At 44.1% G+C, this 14,546-nt stretch overlaps 1 protein-coding gene across 1 annotated transcript in view; it reads left to right on the top strand.

Annotated features, from left to right (window-relative positions):
- The window catches only part of LOC133519312 (mitochondrial intermediate peptidase), a 39,205-nt gene extending 26,060 nt beyond the window's left edge, over positions 1–13,145 (top strand). Inside the window, exons 10-15 of the mRNA XM_061853347.1 lie at positions 2,018–2,113; positions 2,444–2,569; positions 4,178–4,291; positions 5,234–5,356; positions 7,172–7,354; positions 11,711–13,145. Of these exons, the coding sequence (XP_061709331.1) occupies positions 2,018–2,113; positions 2,444–2,569; positions 4,178–4,291; positions 5,234–5,356; positions 7,172–7,354; positions 11,711–11,833 (765 nt within the window). The 3' untranslated portion in view covers positions 11,834–13,145. The remainder of the gene's footprint in view (positions 1–2,017; positions 2,114–2,443; positions 2,570–4,177; positions 4,292–5,233; positions 5,357–7,171; positions 7,355–11,710) is intronic.
- Positions 13,146–14,546: the final 1,401 nt, after the last annotated feature.

Here is a 14,546-nt window from a genome sequence, read left to right as displayed (position 1 = left end):
ATACACTGACCTCGAGATAAAGAAGATATTTCATGTAAGATTAGATGATAATCCAGTTTGGGAAACATTCTCATCTATGTCCAAATTGAAGAGAGTCTTAGCATGGTGTTTTAGATTTCGAAATCATACTGGTAACTCAAATAGAGAAAGGTATTTAACAGCAGCGGAACTCAATAACATCGAAAACAGATGCATCCAATATTATCAATGCCTGGTTTATGACCAAGAAATAGAAGATCTGAAAGAAAACGGTAAAATAAAGAACAAGAGCTCCTTGATTAGTCTTGGACCTTATTTAGACGAAAATAACTTATTAAGAGTTGGAGGGCGGCTTAGTAATGCACAAATATCAGAAGATGAGAAGCACCCTATCATTATTCCTTGCAAACAACACATTACAAGATTATTAGTAAATGAAGCTCACATAAAAACATTACATGGTGACATACAACAGATGATGACATACGTTCGCAGCAAGTACTGGATAATAAGTTTGAAATCAGCTGTCAGACAAGTAACAAGAAATTGCAAAATCTGTATAATAGACAAAGCAAGAACACAACAACAATTAATGGGCCAGCTTCCTGCTTCAAGGGTTACATCTCATCGCGCCTTCTTGAATAGTGGTGTCGACTACGCTGGACCTATACAGTTGAAGACTTCCAAAGGGAGAGGTTATAAGACTACGAAAGGATACATCTGCCTATTCGTTTGTATGTCCACGAGAGCTATTCATTTAGAAGCGGTTACAGATCTTACAGCACAAGGATTTATTGCAGCATTTAGAAGGTTTGTTGCCAGGCGAGGTCATTGTGCTCACCTTTGGAGCGATAACGGTACAAATTTTACAGGAGCGGCCAAAGAATTAAAGGACATGTTTTCCAAAGGTAAAATAAACATAGCGAGTGAAATAGCAGAGCTACTAGCTAACGATGGAACTACCTGGCACTTCATTCCACCAAGAGCACCAAATTTTGGTGGTTTGTGGGAGGCTGGTGTGCGATCAATGAAAAAACACCTCAATAGAGTAAGTAGTAATACAAAAATGACATATGAAGAAATATCGACATTATTGGCTCAAATTGAAGCGTGCTTAAATTCTCGACCTTTGTGTAAAATGGACGAAACATTAGCAACGTTAAGTCCATTAACACCTGGTCATTTTCTAATTGGCGAACCCTTAATCAACGTTCCTGAGATAAACTATGAAGAAAGAAATGTGAATTTGCTTACTAGATGGCAGTTCATACAAAATAGAATGCAAGATTTCTGGCGTAGGTGGAAAGTGGAGTATCTTAACACTTTACAACAACGATATAAGTGGCACGACACTGTGAAGTCTCCCTGTATTGGAGATATTGTTATTGTCAAAGAAGATGACATGCCTCCAACCAAATGGCTATTGGGTAAAATTAAGGAGCTACATCCCGGGGCGGACAATTTAGTCCGAGTTGTTACTCTTCAGTGTAAGGGTGATAATGTCATTAAAAGACCATTATCCAAATTAATTTTATTGCCAAGTAAAATGACATAGAGCGCTATAGGTTCATGGTGGGCGGTTAACTTTGCAATGTCACAGGAAGGTATTTATTGTTTTCGTTTGACAGGCTGATTGAATTATATTTCACTTAAGTTAGGTACTTTATTTGTGTTTGCTGACTAATATTGAACAGTGATATTAGTAAATAATGATATTATAAATGCTGTTATTGTGCATGTAATGTGTGTTACGTTTAATATTTTATTAAATTAGGATTTGTGACAACAGTTGCCATTTTTATGTTAATGTATTTTTTGTTACAGTCAAGCATAGATAGGTAGTATAAAATAAGTATTTTGGTGGGCGGTATGTTCAGCCTCTTTGAAGTTATATGTCAAATGTACTCTTTGGTTTATTTGATGAAATATAAAACGTCAGTCAATAAAGTCATGTTGTAATAAAAATACGTTTTCCTTACTAAAATTCAATAATTCACAATAATAGAGTAAACAAATGGCATGGTTGTTTTGTCCACAGAACCCCATAGTGGTGGTGATGCTATCTCTGAGCGGCGGCCACCGCTCCGGGCCCGCGCTGCTGTCGCCCGGCGCCGTCGACAACCTGTTCCACGAGGTATGACGCCATCCATACTCATTGTTTATATATCAATACTAGGGTGGTCCTTATTTCGTTGAAGTTATATTGATAAAAAAAATGAATTATTTTTTGTTCAGAATTTTAAATGCATCACTATTTAGAACCCTTAAAATATGAGAGAGAGAGTTGCGAGCTTAGAACACACCACTTAATTAAGCATAATGATCGCGGGTGACTCACATAGCCATCCTCCATCCTTCAAATCCCCAAAAAGCCTCCATGAAACATTTTGGGGTCCCTGCTTAAACCTACTTACCTATTGGATTGGATCCGTCACTGTGAGAATAATCCCTGTTGTGACTGCAGGTCGGGCACGCGATGCACTCGATGCTGGCACGAGCACGCCACCAGCACGTGTCGGGCACGCGCTGCCCCACCGACCTGGCCGAGCTGCCCAGCGTGCTCATGGAGTACTTCGCCAGCAGCCCACAGGTACAGACACGTGTCCACTAGCACGAGCACGCCACCAGCACGTGTCGGGCACGCGCTGCCCCACCGACCTGGCCGAGCTGCCCAGCGTGCTCATGGAGTACTTCGCCAGCAGCCCACAGGTACAGACACGTGTCCACTAGCACGAGCACGCCACCAGCACGTGTCGGGCACGCGCTGCCCCACCGACCTGGCCGAGCTGCCCAGCGTGCTCATGGAGTACTTCGCCAGCAGCCCACAGGTACAGACACGTGTCCACTAGCACGAGCACGCCACCAGCACGTGTCGGGCACGCGCTGCCCCACCGACCTGGCCGAGCTGCCCAGCGTGCTCATGGAGTACTTCGCCAGCAGCCCACAGGTACAGACACGTGTCCACTAGCACGAGCACGCCACCAGCACGTGTCGGGCACGCGCTGCCCCACCGACCTGGCCGAGCTGCCCAGCGTGCTCATGGAGTACTTCGCCAGCAGCCCACAGGTACAGACACGTGTCCACTAGCACGAGCACGCCACCAGCACGTGTCGGGCACGCGCTGCCCCACCGACCTGGCCGAGCTGCCCAGCGTGCTCATGGAGTACTTCGCCAGCAGCCCACAGGTACAGACACGTGTCCACTAGCACGAGCACGCCACCAGCACGTGTCGGGCACGCGCTGCCCCACCGACCTGGCCGAGCTGCCCAGCGTGCTCATGGAGTACTTCGCCAGCAGCCCACAGGTACAGACACGTGTCCACTAGCACGAGCACGCCACCAGCACGTGTCGGGCACGCGCTGCCCCACCGACCTGGCCGAGCTGCCCAGCGTGCTCATGGAGTACTTCGCCAGCAGCCCACAGGTACAGACACGTGTCCACTAGCACGAGCACGCCACCAGCACGTGTCGGGCACGCGCTGCCCCACCGACCTGGCCGAGCTGCCCAGCGTGCTCATGGAGTACTTCGCCAGCAGCCCACAGGTAACTAGGGGCTAGCCAAACAATAATTTAAAGAAAATGCTAAACGAACCATAAATAATGAATTGTTTAGCGGAAATCGATTGGGTGAGTAAAAGGTATCTATAACGGGTAATCTTAAACTAATGTATTCCTATTTAATTAATGATTAATGTAGTTGTAATATCGCAATTACCTTCGCTGATACAGGCAATATCTTAAGTAGATCAGCGCCAGCGCGTACGCAAACTATTGATCAAATTATGGGCGACCGGCATATATGGAAATGATTGCTCTCATCTCGTAACTTTCATCCACACATCCACGTCCACATTTGTTCTTAACTTTTCGATAGGCGAAGTAAGAAAAAAAAAATTAAATTAGAATCGGTTAGGTTATTTCTGATTCTTTAAATGTATTCCCATTCCAAAAAGAGACTAAACGTTATCGACTTTATTTCTGGAACTTTATTGAAAATCGTCAAGTGAGTTCTCGAAATCGATAAATTGCAATAGTACCCCACGACGTGGTGAAATTCGGAAACACTTATCCCGGATTCCGAAGCATGAACTAAGGAAACAACCAGGATATAAACGTAAGAGTTGAGGATAGTTCTGTAAAAGCAAAATGAAGGGATAACATGGCTAATACCACTTCATTACTTTCCGAACGTTCCACAGGTGGTTCGGCGGTTCGCGCGACATTTCCAGACCCGAGAGGCCATGCCGGAGCACATGCTGCAGCGGCTGTGTGCTTCCAAACACCTGTTCGGGGCCCAAGAGATGCAGCTGCAGGTGATCCAACAACACTCGAACATTCCAGGTGCAGCACTTCCAGACGAAAAGCCATGCCGGAGCATATGCTGCAGTGGCTGTGCGCCTCTAAGCACCGGTTCGGGGCCAAGGAGATGCAGCTGCAGGTGATCCAACAACACTCGAACATTCCAGGTGCAGCACTTCCAGACGAAAAGCCATGCCGGAGCATATGCTGCAGTGGCTGTGCGCCTCTTAGCACCGGTTCGGGGCCAAGGAGATGCAGCTGCAGGTGATCCAACAACACTCGAACATTCCAGGTGCAGCACTTCTAGACGAAAAGCCATGCCGGAGCATATGCTGCAGTGGCTGTGCGCCTCTTAGCACCGGTTCGGGGCCAAGGAGATGCAGCTGCAGGTGATCCAACAACACTCTAATTAGCATACCAGGTGCAGCACTTCCAGACGAAAAGCCATGCCGGAGTACATTCTGCGGCGGCTGTGTGCCTCCAAGCACCTGTTCGGAGCCAGGAGATGCAACTCGAGGTGGTCCAACTTACCTAGTAACAAGTGCCTAGTATCACAGTTCATGAGATACAGCCTTAGTGACAGACAGACGGACGTACAGCAGAGTCTTAGTAATAGAGTCCGTAAGACGTTTGGATACGGAACCCTAAAAAAAGATATGACATTTTTGTCCGGAATATACTGTTATGGCTCCTCTACATGATGGCCCAGCGTAGGCCAGTCCTAGGGACGCATTTATGCGTTAGAGGGAGCAAGTGATATTGCCATCTCACTTTACCGCATAGCTGCGTCCCTTGGACTGGCCTACGCTGGGCCATCGTGTAGAGGAGCCCTTAAAATCTTTCCGTTTCCTCGCGGGCACCGTGTATATTAAAATGCAATATTAGAATATTACAGACGCCATTATAGTTTCGTTTGAACGTCATACTCATAACAATCGTGTATTGTAATTGTACAGGTGTTCTACTCGGCCCTGGACCAGCGCTACCACGGCGCGGGCGCGGCGCGCGGCGGCCGCACGACGGCCGTGCTGCAGGACGTGCAGAGACAGTACTACGGGCTGCCCTACGTGCAGGACACGGTACGTAGTTTTTGTCAGTTTCAAACGTTGACAGTGCTATCTTATAGGCTAATTTGAGTTTTAGTTATTCGATCTGTTTCCGATATGATACTGATGTGTCTGTGTCGAAAGTGACGTTTTTGTATGGGGTGTATTAGAAGGAGAAAAATCTCGCAAAAAAAAAACAAAATTCAAAAATGTATTCTGCAAGTAGGCCTCACGGGCTCTTTTACAAGTCAATACAACATTTATAGGAACATCATATAGTGACATGGAAAATACATAAAAACATTTTATAAATACAACAAATAATACCTGAGTAAACATTACATTATAATAATTTTAAAATAAATAATTACTACAATACAACAGAGATGTATATAGTCTCTATGGTAGAACTCTTATGGTAAAACAGTTGTAAAAGTGTCCAGCTAGTTGTCAATAATAATTCGAAATCTCTCCGGTGGTGCTAGGCTGGCACAAGGACATGACATGAACTTAGACTATATAATAATATAGAGATGAAATGTGAGAGGGGCAACAGATAACCCAATCAAATTACGTAGGTTGTTTTTGGTTTGGCCAGGAATGTTAAAACGTGTTTTTAATTTTGTCGCATTGCGCATGTTCTGTCATCACGAGCGCACGCGTATAGCACATCTATATAAAATACTAAGTCTATGTCATCTCACTTCGGTGTATTGTTGCGCCACCTATTTAATATTTTTTGATGGACACATTTCACACATAGTGATTTTGCTTCTTATACTCCATAGTTTTTGGTTCACGATCCACGAATGCCTCTTAACCTTTTGAACACCAGACGGCGAAGGAACATGCTGTGCCCCGGACGCAGGTGATCACGATTATTTAAGCCAAATTGAACTTTACGGAGTCCCACGTTAGTCCCTATTGCATTGGCGAAAGTGACTGCTGTAGCCGTCGTTGGCGTCCTTGGCAAGTCTTTCAGATGTCGGCCATAGCCGACGGTGGCGGTCAAAAGATTAAACTTAAGGGGAAAATATATAGGACGATCGTGAGAATCTGTTGTAATGTATGGATCAGAATGCTGGGCGACGAAAGTGATGGTGGAAAGAAGAGTGCACGCAGCGGAAATGAGAATGTTGAGATGGATGTGTGGAGTGACGAGAAAGGATCGGATTAAGAATGAGTATATAAGGGGAAGTTTGAAAGTAGCACCGGTAGCGGAGAAGATAAGGATAGAGAGAAAGATAGTAGGTTAGCGTGGTTTGGGCATTTAATGAGGAGGGATGAATGCCATATAGGCGAGAGAATGTTAGGAATGAATGTTGATGGACGGAGAGCGGATGGTAGACCCAAAAAATGATGGATGGATTGTGTGAAAGAGGATATGAGAAAGAAAGGAGTGAGTGCTGAGGTGACGTGGTCGTGTCGATTTAAAACACTCCCTTCGGTCGTGTTTTAATTTATCGCCACTCGTTTCGAATTTCCTAGTTTTCGCACTTGTATCGTAATGTATAATGTCAGTTTTATTGGTTGGTAGGAGCGCATGCGCGGTGCGAGAGATTTCCATAACATTATACCGCTTGTGGGGAGTGCGAAAGTCATCGCACGTTGTGTATTGACCAAGTTATTGATTCATGCGCGTCGCCAAGCGTGGCCGCCTGCGAGAAGTCACCGCGCGCTGTATATCGATCAAGGAATCTGTGTCTTAATTATCATACTACTACGAAGAAGTCGGAAAGTGTCATAAAAAGCAAATTTCGTGTTATTTTCATACTTATAAATTATAATGTCGTCGCATCGGAGACTGTTAGCAAATGTTCGTTTTTCAAGTTTTACTATTATTTGCAGGCGTGGCAGCACCGCTTCAGCCACCTAATCGGATACGGCGCCAAATACTACTCGTACTTAATATCCCGCGCGTTAGCGTGGAGCGTGTGGCAGCACAAGTTCTCCGCGGCGCCGCTGTCGCGCGCGGCCGGCGACGCGCTGCGGCAAGGCGTGCTGCGCCACGGCGGCGCCAGGCCGCCGCAGGTATGTACACAAGGTCCCCGCCGGCGACGCGCTGCGGCAAGGCGTGCTGCGCCACGGCGGCGCCAGGCCGCCGCAGGTATGTACACAAGGTCCCCGCCGGCGACGCGCTGCGGCAAGGCGTGCTGCGCCACGGCGGCGCCAGGCCGCCGCAGGTATGTACACAAGGTCCCCGCCGGCGACGCGCTGCGGCAAGGCGTGCTGCGCCACGGCGGCGCCAGGCCGCCGCAGGTATGTACACAAGGTCCCCGCCGGCGACGCGCTGCGGCAAGGCGTGCTGCGCCACGGCGGCGCCAGGCCGCCGCAGGTATGTACACAAGGTCCCCGCCGGCGACGCGCTGCGGCAAGGCGTGCTGCGCCACGGCGGCGCCAGGCCGCCGCAGGTATGTACACAAGGTCCCCGCCGGCGACGCGCTGCGGCAAGGCGTGCTGCGCCACGGCGGCGCCAGGCCGCCGCAGGTATGTACACAAGGTCCCCGCCGGCGACGCGCTGCGGCAAGGCGTGCTGCGCCACGGCGGCGCCAGGCCGCCGCAGGTATGTACACAAGGTCCCCGCCGGCGACGCGCTGCGGCAAGGCGTGCTGCGCCACGGCGGCGCCAGGCCGCCGCAGGTATGTACACAAGGTCCCCGCCGGCGACGCGCTGCGGCAAGGCGTGCTGCGCCACGGCGGCGCCAGGCCGCCGCAGGTATGTACACAAGGTCCCCGCCGGCGACGCGCTGCGGCAAGGCGTGCTGCGCCACGGCGGCGCCAGGCCGCCGCAGGTATGTACACAAGGTCCCCGCCGGCGACGCGCTGCGGCAAGGCGTGCTGCGCCACGGCGGCGCCAGGCCGCCGCAGGTATGTACACAAGGTCCCCGCCGGCGACGCGCTGCGGCAAGGCGTGCTGCGCCACGGCGGCGCCAGGCCGCCGCAGGTATGTACACAAGGTCCCCGCCGGCGACGCGCTGCGGCAAGGCGTGCTGCGCCACGGCGGCGCCAGGCCGCCGCAGGTATGTACACAAGGTCCCCGCCGGCGACGCGCTGCGGCAAGGCGTGCTGCGCCACGGCGGCGCCAGGCCGCCGCAGGTATGTACACAAGGTCCCCGCCGGCGACGCGCTGCGGCAAGGCGTGCTGCGCCACGGCGGCGCCAGGCCGCCGCAGGTATGTACACAAGGTCCCCGCCGGCGACGCGCTGCGGCAAGGCGTGCTGCGCCACGGCGGCGCCAGGCCGCCGCAGGTATGTACACAAGGTCCCCGCCGGCGACGCGCTGCGGCAAGGCGTGCTGCGCCACGGCGGCGCCAGGCCGCCGCAGGTATGTACACAAGGTCCCCGCCGGCGACGCGCTGCGGCAAGGCGTGCTGCGCCACGGCGGCGCCAGGCCGCCGCAGGTATGTACACTCACCGAATAAATAATACTACTACCGTACAGAAATGACACTTCCTGCAAAGCCGAAGTTTGACAGCGATTCACGGACGAATTATGCTGTCTCTTTCTAATGTATAGCACTATCCATTTCTGCCATTTAGGGTTGTCAAAATTCAAGTCATTATCTTATCTGTGGTCGTGCACGTATAAGGACGTCAAGTTGTGCCAACCCTAATTAATTAATAAGTGCTCGGAGCAATGCTGAGCCGAACGGAGCCGGAAAAATCCGGAGTGTCGCCCCACTGGTACAAACAAATATAGGTTTTTTTTCCTATGCAGACACATACTTATGCAAATGATGCCACAATGCTTGGAAATAAAGGAGCAGTGCAAAAACACACGGTCTCAGATGTGACAACTAGCTCTAGCTAGCTTCTTTAATTTTTAAACATCGAGTTACCGATTGTTGTAATAAAAGCTAAGTATAAGTCGTGCCCCCCGATTCAGATAGTCAAAACAGACGCTACGCCATTTCAACTACAAAATCTATGTGAATTTACAGTTGAACATATAGTTATGACGAATGCTTATTAGTTACCCTTTTTTTTTGCACGATTTTATAACATCACCCTAAAACCCGTCTAAGCTAACTCTGCACCGTGTATGATAGCACAGAATGTAGAAGTGTTATGATGAACGTCAAATTTTTACAAAATTATAACACGGTACACTTTAAGCGTGACGTCCAGGATGATTTTAAATACAATGTGTTTGTGCACGTATAGTGGAGCCGTTAACCACGTATATATAGTACGATGAATTTTATCGACAAATAACCCCCATACCTGTTTTTTCTCAACCATTTTAAAAATGCACGCTTTCTAAGAATTAATAACAATGAAAAGCGGCCAAGTGCGAGTCGGACTCGCGCATGAAGGGTTCCGTACCATTTAAGACGTATTAAAAAAAATCTACTTGCTAGATCTTGTTCAACATTTTACCACTTTGGACACACATTTTACCACTTTGGAACTGTCTCTCGCGCAAACTATTCAGTTTAGAAAAAAATGATGTTAGGAACCTAAATATCATTTTTGAAGACCTATCCATAGATACCCCACACGTATGGGTTTGATGAAAAAAATTTTTTTTTAATTTATTGACGTATTAAAAAAAAACTATTCACTAGATCTCGTTCAAACCAATTTTCGGTAGAAGTTTGCATGGTAATGTATATCATATATTTTTTTTAGATTTTTCATTCTGTTATTTTAGAAGTTACAGGGGGGGGGGGACACACATTTTTTCACTTTGGAAGTGTCTCTCGCGCAAACTATTCAGTTTAGAAAAAAATTATATTAGAAACCTAAATATCATTTTTGAAGACCTATCCATAGATACCCCACACGTATGGGTTTGATGAAAAAAAAATTTTTTTTTAATTTTTATGACGTATTAAAAAAAAACTACTTACTAGATCTCGTTCGAACCAATTTTCGGTGGAAGTTTGCATGGCAATGTATATCATATATTTTTTTTAGATTTTTCATTCTGTTATTTTAGAAGTTACAGGGGGGGGGGGACACACATTTTTTCACTTTGGAAGTGTCTCTCGCGCAAACTATTCAGTTTAGAAAAAAATTATATTAGAAACCTAAACATCATTTTTGAAGACCTATCCATAGATACCCCACACGTATGGGTTTGATGAAAAAAATTTTTTTTTTAAATTTTTATGACGTATTAAAAAAAACTACTTACTAGATCTCGTTCGAACCAATTTTCGGTGGAAGTTTGCATGGCAATGTATATCATATATTTTTTTTAGATTTTTCATTCTGTTATTTTAGAAGTTACGGGGGGGGGGGACACACTTTTTACCACTTTGGAAGTGTCTCTCGCGCAAACTTTTCAGTTTAGAAAAAAATGATATTAGAAACCTCAATATCATTTTTAAAGACCTATCCATAGATACCCCACACGTATGAGTTTGATGAAAAAAGATTTTTTGAGTTTCAGTTCTAAGTATGGGGAACCCCCAAAATTTATTGTTTTTTTTCTATTTTTGTGTGAACATCATAATGCGGTTCATAGAATACATCTACTTACCAAGTTTGAACAGTATAGCTTTTATAGTTTCGGAAAAAAGTGGCTGTGACAGAATCGGACAGACAGACGGACATGACGAATCTATAAGGGTTCCGTTTTTTGCCATTTGGCTACGGAACCCTAATAAAAAAAAAGTTAATTTTTGAAGACAATTTTTATTTTCGTTATTAATTCTTAAATAAATAAAATAAAATAATTCCTGAGTAATTAAGGAAAATTCTCTGTCACATTTATTATGCTTTGAATTTTTTTAATTTTTTTTTATGCCCTAATTCATGAGCTATCGAATGATAATTTTTTTAAATGTACGATAGGCAAATGGACAGATAATGATACATTAACCAAGTGCAGTCGTGTTTGGCGCCATAAAACTTTGAAGGGCTATATTTTTAAAATGGTTGAGAAAAAACAGGTATGGGGGTGATTTGTCGATAAAATTCATCGTACTATACGTGGTTAACGGGTCCACTATACGTGCATAAACACATTGTATAAGATCTTGTATGAATACTTATACCCTGTATCTTTGGGTATTTAAATAAAAGTAAACAAAATCTACCCTCAAGTGGCTCCTTAACTTAAGGAGCCATTTGAGGTTGGATTTTGTAATGTTTTCATAATAAGTAATAGTATAATAGTAAGTTTTGTAATAAGGTCCTAAGCCAGTTGAGGGTAGATGAAAACATAGCATGATCAAATAATGTAGGTTAAAGTCAGGTAGTTCAGTGACAGATCCAGGCGGTTTTGTATTTGGTTGGTTACCTAATAAATGTTATAACTACCCGAAAATGTGCAAATTGTTTGTTTACTTTTATTTAAATACCTAAAGATACAAAGTAAAATAAAGAAAAGGTTGTCTGATATTCCATATATTTTAACTAATTTGATTACCTTGGCGCAGGAAATACTCGGAGAGTACCTCGGCTCGGAGATGACACCGAAGACCTTAGCTATGGCCCTCATCGAAGAACTGGACTACCACAAGGACCACCTGGACACTGTCTTCAAAATCGCTGAGAAGTGAAATACTTGTACCAGCAAGAAGAATAAAGATCATTCAGGGTAGTGTCATGTATTGAAACGTGGAGTAATCCAAAAATGTATAACCCAAAACATAAGAATCGCCCATCCCTTATCAATAAGTTTAATCGAAAAAAATGTTTGTAACTTATTGTAATTATAACTCTTGGGCATATTTCCTGACTGAGGGATTATGTACAGCAGGGTTTAAAGTGCAAGGACTAGTTATGAATGAAATCTTTCATAAATTGTCCTTGCAAATTTGAATCTGATGGTACGTCATCGTGTAGAGAGGTCCCATTCGCCAATTACAATGTTATGAAAATAGATATATACTCAGGTTCCATTTTCTCCATTACGAACCGAACGAGCAAGATATAGATATGAGGATTTAATAGATATGAGGCGTCTATATGGAAGGTTACTTTATTATAAACCCCGCTTGAAGTTCTTGTTTCATACTGTAAATGCGTAGAAGGGAAGTAGCTAGTTCGAACTATAGTATATTTCCCTGAATGTGGGTTAGGTGCTGAGATTCAATTTAATATAAATAAATAAATATTATAGGACATTATTACACAAACTGACTAAGTCCCACAGTAAGCTCATTAAGGCTTGGGTTGAGGGTACTTAGATAACGATAAATAATATATAAATATTTATAAAATACTTAATTACATAGAAAAAACACCCATGACTCAGGAACAAATATCTGTGCTCATCACACGAATAAATGCCCTAGGCCAGACTGTCCGGTCAAAAAAAAAATCAATAAGATGACTTGACCCCTGACCGCCCAATATCAACCGTGCGACAAGGTTCACGATGACGCGCCGCGCACTAAAGGCACAGAATAAGTAATAGTACTATCGTACAGAAAAGAAACTTCCTACAAAACCGAAGTTTGACAGCGATTCAGGGACGAATCATGCTGTCCCTTTCTAATGTATGGCACTATCCCTATCGGCTATCTAAGGTTGTCAAAATCCAAGTTATTATCTTATCTGTGGTTGTGCACGCAAAGGGACGTCAAGTTGTGCCAACCCGAATAATTCCTCGGAGCAATGCAAGGCTATAACCGCGAAAATCGAAGTTCGTCAATTGCGGGCATTTTTCTGTCACTCTAATTACGTCTTAGTGAGCGGAAGCTTACCCCTGAGCGGAACGGAGCCGAGAATGCCCGAATGCTGTAGTTTTCCCCCCTGCTATAGGCGTGGCGTTTAATACTAACAGTAACATTTTGGTATTGATGAATGTAAATACTATACTTACTATAATAGTAGTCAAACGAGCGACTAGAAAAGGCGTAATGAAAAAAATATTTTTTTTTTTTTTTTTTTTTTTTTATTATTTATTTACCAAAAAAATACAATATTTTAAGTACCTTAATCTAATTTTTCGCCAAACTGTGAAACAGTTTGTTGGCGGTGCGCTCTAAAATAATCTTAAACTAAATAGGTACACTAAACATTGAGTAATACGGTAGGTAGAGTATGAGCATATTAACATACCTATAATCTAGTGAGATTTGACGTGCCATTTCACAACACAAGATAGATATGATAGCTGTTCATTAAGGACGATATAAGTATGTGGTAACTTATTTCATAATTTATCTTCGGTTACGGAAATTGACGAAATTGTTATTCACCGAATACAAAAATGTCCAGTTTTCCAAAGGAAAAATTACCTTTTTCTCAGACTAAGAATGTGACAATAAAGGGTCTGTTACTATTTATATGGATGACTAATTTAGGTGTAGCAATAATTTATGCTCTTGTAAATATACAATCCTGTTTAAAGAAAATGTTGTTTTTATTTAGTCAGTACAAGAGGTATCCGCTCTAGGAACTGCAATAACAACGGGTGGAGAATTACTCAAATGCAATTTTTCGTTTTTGTTAGAGCCATCGAAAAGGTAAGGCCTGATCCCCGAGAACGGAACAGCGCTATACACATACATACCACTGTCTCGCTTACTACTGGAGCGATATGCGGTAGATTACAATATATTAACACACCTTTGTAACCATACAAATGATGTGTTCTGGCATATTTGGCTACTTTGGCGCGGACTGTACTAAAAAAGGCTCAGCTAAAGAAGCAGTTTAACAAATTTTACGCGAACATACCGGCCAGAAGCTAGTATCAGATGGCTTACGATAAATTGAGGCGGAAAAGAAGACATGACTTGTCTACATGGTAATTCCCAGCTTTTGAATAGAAATACATTTATTGTAAATACCTTCTACATACAGCGCCACTTCAGTTACAAAAAAAAAAAACTAAAAATAGATAGCACATCAGCAAAACAAAAGGAGTAACTCTAAAATAAATATTGGCGCTGCTATAGTGGCTACAAAGTGACACCACTCCACTCAGCATTTGCTTTGGTAATAAATACCACAACGCTGGTCTTCTGTGGAGCCCCAACGGTAGTGATGAGCATGTACAATATTGCATTTCTTAAGAAAACAGATATAGACGAAAAGTTGAAAATATAAAAATACAAAAAGGTTATAGGCAGTTTCATACTTATTAGCTTAAATGTTACGATGGTAAGGATATATATTTATACACATAATATTTATATATTATGAAGAACAAATAAGAAGAAAGAAATATACCATTTAAGAAGTTGACAAATATTATTAAAATTAGAACAATTGATATAAACATAATAATTATTAATAATAAATAAATAGAATAAAAATAGA

The sequence above is a fragment of the Cydia pomonella genome, chromosome 6 (assembly GCF_033807575.1).
Source record: "Cydia pomonella isolate Wapato2018A chromosome 6, ilCydPomo1, whole genome shotgun sequence".
In the NCBI taxonomy this organism is placed as follows: Eukaryota; Metazoa; Arthropoda; class Insecta; order Lepidoptera; family Tortricidae; genus Cydia; species Cydia pomonella.
The sequence above is the reverse complement of the archived record's forward strand: the minus strand, read 5'-3'. Positions and strand labels throughout refer to the sequence as shown.